The 4,310-nt window shown below is 43.8% G+C and overlaps 2 protein-coding genes across 2 annotated transcripts; one reads left to right on the top strand and one right to left on the bottom strand.

Annotated features, from left to right (window-relative positions):
• Positions 1 to 956: 956 nt before the first annotated feature.
• Positions 957 to 1,874, bottom strand: SARC_10180 (histone H2A). The gene has a single exon (XM_014295788.1). The coding sequence runs from the start codon at positions 1,834 to 1,836 to the stop codon at positions 1,432 to 1,434; it is 405 nt and encodes a 134-aa protein (XP_014151263.1). The 5' UTR covers positions 1,837 to 1,874; the 3' UTR covers positions 957 to 1,431.
• A 416-nt stretch (positions 1,875 to 2,290) lies between these two features.
• On the top strand, positions 2,291 to 2,730 carry SARC_10179 (histone H3; the record flags this gene model as incomplete). The annotated part of the gene is made up of 1 exon (XM_014295787.1): positions 2,291 to 2,730. Exon 1 carries the CDS (start codon positions 2,320 to 2,322, stop codon positions 2,728 to 2,730), a length of 411 nt encoding a protein of 136 aa, XP_014151262.1. The 5' UTR covers positions 2,291 to 2,319.
• Between the last annotated feature and the right edge of the window lie 1,580 nt (positions 2,731 to 4,310).

Genomic DNA, 4,310 nt, shown 5'->3' with positions numbered 1-4,310 from the left:
TATACGTAGACTTGTACGTACTATATATATATATATATATATATTCGTAGAGATGTATTGAAATATAGTGTACTTTGACTTGACTCAAACTAACTGAGTGCAGTTTGTTTACGTATGTGTACCTATACCTATTCCACTTACATGTAAGTTCATTCATATGATTGTACTACACATTAGATTCATGATAAAACCCAGCAACCTGAAAAACCCACCAATATACATAAATAAATGAGCTACCTCTCTCTCTTGTAAATTTGCTGTTGAAAGAACACATATCTGCGTATATCTATATACACTATAATCAGAACCCAGTTTTTTTACACCTGTCTTCGTTCCACGCTTTCATGCTAGAGTATACATATAGGTGCTGATCAGTAGCGTCTATATGCTTCCGAGTAGTTTTAACGGATAGCATATGTCTCTGAGATGAGCACACGTGATGACAAATAAGTCTTAAACGAGAGCCATGGCAGATGTAACACTTGTACACATGGCGCGTAACTAAGGTTAGCATGTGTACTGGCAGTGGATACATACTTTGTGCGACTATGTACGGATGAGCGAACTCAAAGTCCTTTGAAGATGGAAAGCGAGAGCGAGTAGAAGTCGGTCTTCCCACAGTGGTGCGGCTATGGAGCGGAGATGTTCAACTGGAGGTGACTATATACAAATCCATAAACAATTGATGTCGACACAAACATGTGTAGTAATGTAATAGGTTGAAAGGGAAGGGTATACCAAGCACATATTTTGAGTACAGCACATTCAACCGCCTTTAATCGAGCATGGAGCACGACGCATGAGAAACCAACTGTATACACAAACGAAACAAACGATTATGTGCCAAGGTGTACAAACATAGCAATAGCGCAGAACATAATGGGAAGCATAGCAGGTGGTGCTCGAGGATGCATCAGGCATGCTTTATCGCGATTGCACGCAGGAAACAGACATTGCTGGATTCATAACCATTTATTCAGAACCCGATTCTTAAGTGCAGTGTTGATACCTTAAAACAGGCTAGTCGTCTAGCACTGTCTGATCGATAAATTATCAGCAGCAGCTTGGCATTAGACCCAGAGACTCTGAATTCGAGCGCAGTGTTAACATGCGCTAACGTTGTTCCAGTCAAAGGACAGTACAAGTTATAAGTGCGATACCGCTATGCTCACCTCCACCCTGACTGAGCGCAGTCTCATAGCATTAACTATTTGACATCATGCGGATAGCAGTAAGGTGTGAATATTATGCAAACAAAGGAAACACCATACATTCACAGTTGCTATTAGAAGGTGATGTGTGCAAGCAGGCAAACAAGTACGCGTGTCTTTGATAATTCCTTTGTGTATAGGGTGGTCCTAAAAAGGACCAGGTTGTTGTTATGAAGCTTGTCACAGAGCACGTAGTGGTCACTATAAAAGCTGCACCACTTTAGAACTCCTGAGACTGGGAAGCCTTGGCCTTGCCGGACTTCTTGGGCAGAAGCACAGCGTGGATATTGGGTAGCACACCACCCTGGGCAATGGTTACACCAGATAGAAGCTTGTTCAACTCCTCATCGTTTCTTACAGCCAACTGCAAGTGACGAGGAATGATACGGGACTTCTTGTTGTCACGGGCGGCGTTACCGGCCAACTCGAGGATCTCAGCGGCAAGGTACTCTAGTACAGCAGCAAGGTATACGGGAGCTCCGGCACCTACACGCTGAGCGTAGTTACCCTTTCTCAGGTGACGGTGGATACGACCGACGGGGAACTGTAGTCCGGCACGAGATGAACGGGTCTTGGATTTGCCAGAGGACTTGCCTCCCTTACCTCCTTTTCCTTTTCCAGACATGGTGAAAATAACTTGTAGTTGTCTATACTTTAAACTTGAAGAAGTGTACTGTTTCGAATCGTGTACGAGCTTGTATATATACAAAAGTTTCCTTACGCTCACAACCAATGGTATCGCGTGATTCACTTATTTCGAGCCGGCAGTGCCGTTCGAGCTTGGAACTTTATAAATTTTTTTGGCCGGGCATTTAATAGTCAGTTACAATACGTTTACGAATTAGAATATTGGCCACCCCTCTTACAGAAGCGAATTTTTGAAGTATGAAATTGATAAACGTACTGCTATCATTATGGAGGGGGTGCTGAAAAATCGGAAAATGGAAAACATTTTTTTCAACCGCCCAGATACTTGCGCCTGCCAACCGACAGTCACCTTGTCCACCGTAAATTTCTAATTTTCACAGAATCGTATAAATACTTGTGGATGACCTCCTTTCCCAGTACACATTTTTACAGTTCACACTCTAAGAATAACTCAATCACAATGGCCCGCACAAAACAGACCGCTCGTAAGAGTACCGGTGGTAAGGCACCCCGTAAGCAGTTGGCTACCAAGGCAGCCCGAAAGTCAGCACCCGCCACCGGTGGTGTGAAGAAGCCTCACCGTTATCGTCCTGGAACCGTCGCTCTTCGTGAGATCCGTCGTTTCCAAAAGTCCACTGAGCTGCTTATCCGCAAGCTGCCTTTCCAGCGTCTAGTGCGTGAGATCGCCCAGGATTTCAAGACTGATCTTCGTTTCCAGTCCTCTGCCATCTCTGCCCTTCAGGAGGCTTCTGAGGCTTACCTTGTAGCTCTATTCGAGGACACTAACTTGTGCGCTATCCACGCCAAGCGTGTGACCATCATGCCCAAGGATGTACAGCTTGCCCGCCGTATCCGTGGAGAGCGTGCTTAAATTAATTGCTTGATCGATTGTATATATCGGAGCCATTATTTTTGCTAGCTGTTCATGTTGTAGTATCGCATGATTCTTCAACGCTATAACACTACACAACAACCCTGGTCTTTTTTAAGACCACCCTACTGACAAAGAAATATATCACATAGTATACACGCCCCGTTTGCACTGCTTTGTGTACTGTATGTTGTGCACGTATATAGTATATGCATCATGCAATTCCTTGGTGTCCTCCGGTTGGTTTGTGTTCTTGAAGTTCATCTTCCGTTCTACTTTTGTATGACTTGTTTCATCTCTATAACTTCTTCTCACACAGCTAGGGTGTAATTTTAATATTAGAACAAAATATCGTTTGCTTCAGTTTTAAGCTCACATTCACCCTTGTGATGCTTCGACTGACTCCCAGTGACCGCAGTGATCCGAAAGTGACAGGTTCGTATTTTGGTACCTTGCAAAGGGCTGGCTTGGTATTGTTACGAGTAAGACGGTATGACCTCGAGTTTACTATACCGGAGAATTTGTGGGGAGCGCTGGACCAGGTTTTAGGGTACCCCGTAACTACTCCAATCATTGCCAATATCGACCGACACGTAATATTTACGTATATATTGCTTTTTAGCAAAGGACACACCTTATAGACATCAGTGGCAAGACATCTTAGTAGCTTTGGTGTCAGACTATGTAGTACTGTATTTGGGTTGTTTGTTACGAAATACCGATACGCCGGACACGAGTACCCTAAGGAAACAAGATATAGCATAGTGCGAGCTATTGAAATAAAGACTCGATCTGAGTACCGTCTTAAACTCACAAGTTCAATAAGTTACCATGGCGCCACGAAAACAACCACGGACACGTGATGCACATACCGAGACGCTGCGCGTCAAAGGGAAACGACGGTTTAGAAACGGAGCCGTAGCGCTATAAGAGAGATCTGTAAATTCTAGAAGAGCACAGGTGTTATAGACCCAGGATTTACTGGATAACGGTTCCCTCAATATAGCGATGCAAAGAGATTCCAGGCATCGGCACTGCAGGCTATACAAGAGGTGTTGAAGCCATATAGTGAGTCAGTTTGAAGATACCAACCTGTGCTGTAAACACGCCAAACACGTTACGATATTGCCGAGAGATCTTCAAGTGGCACGTCGTAATAGAGGGAATGTGGGGATTGGGATGTAAAAAGTTCTGGGTGCACGGGTGTCGTTTGTTTGCACATTGGAATTTTAGTTTGTAGCGTCTAGTGGCGTCGAGAGAGCGGCTCAGCTATTCTAGGCCTAAACGTATCAGCGCAAACCAGTTGCGTAAGTGGGGGTAATATAATGAAAGCGATGCTGTAGATTATGATCAGTATTGCGAGAAAAACTTTAGAACAACCCAGTTGCAATGAACAACGGGTAATAAAATGATCACAGTAGTTGCACAATGTGTGGGACATTACCAACACTATACGCTGGACATTGCACAACAATGGATGAAGCGATACACCACACTTTGAGTGGATGGTTGCTTATATGGGCTAAAAGTATATATATACATACATGCATTCATACATAAATACATACATACATACATAC

Source organism: Sphaeroforma arctica, assembly GCF_001186125.1.
Source record: "Sphaeroforma arctica JP610 unplaced genomic scaffold supercont1.1162, whole genome shotgun sequence".
In the NCBI taxonomy this organism is placed as follows: Eukaryota; class Ichthyosporea; order Ichthyophonida; genus Sphaeroforma; species Sphaeroforma arctica.
This window is presented reverse-complemented; position numbering and strand designations above follow the sequence as displayed.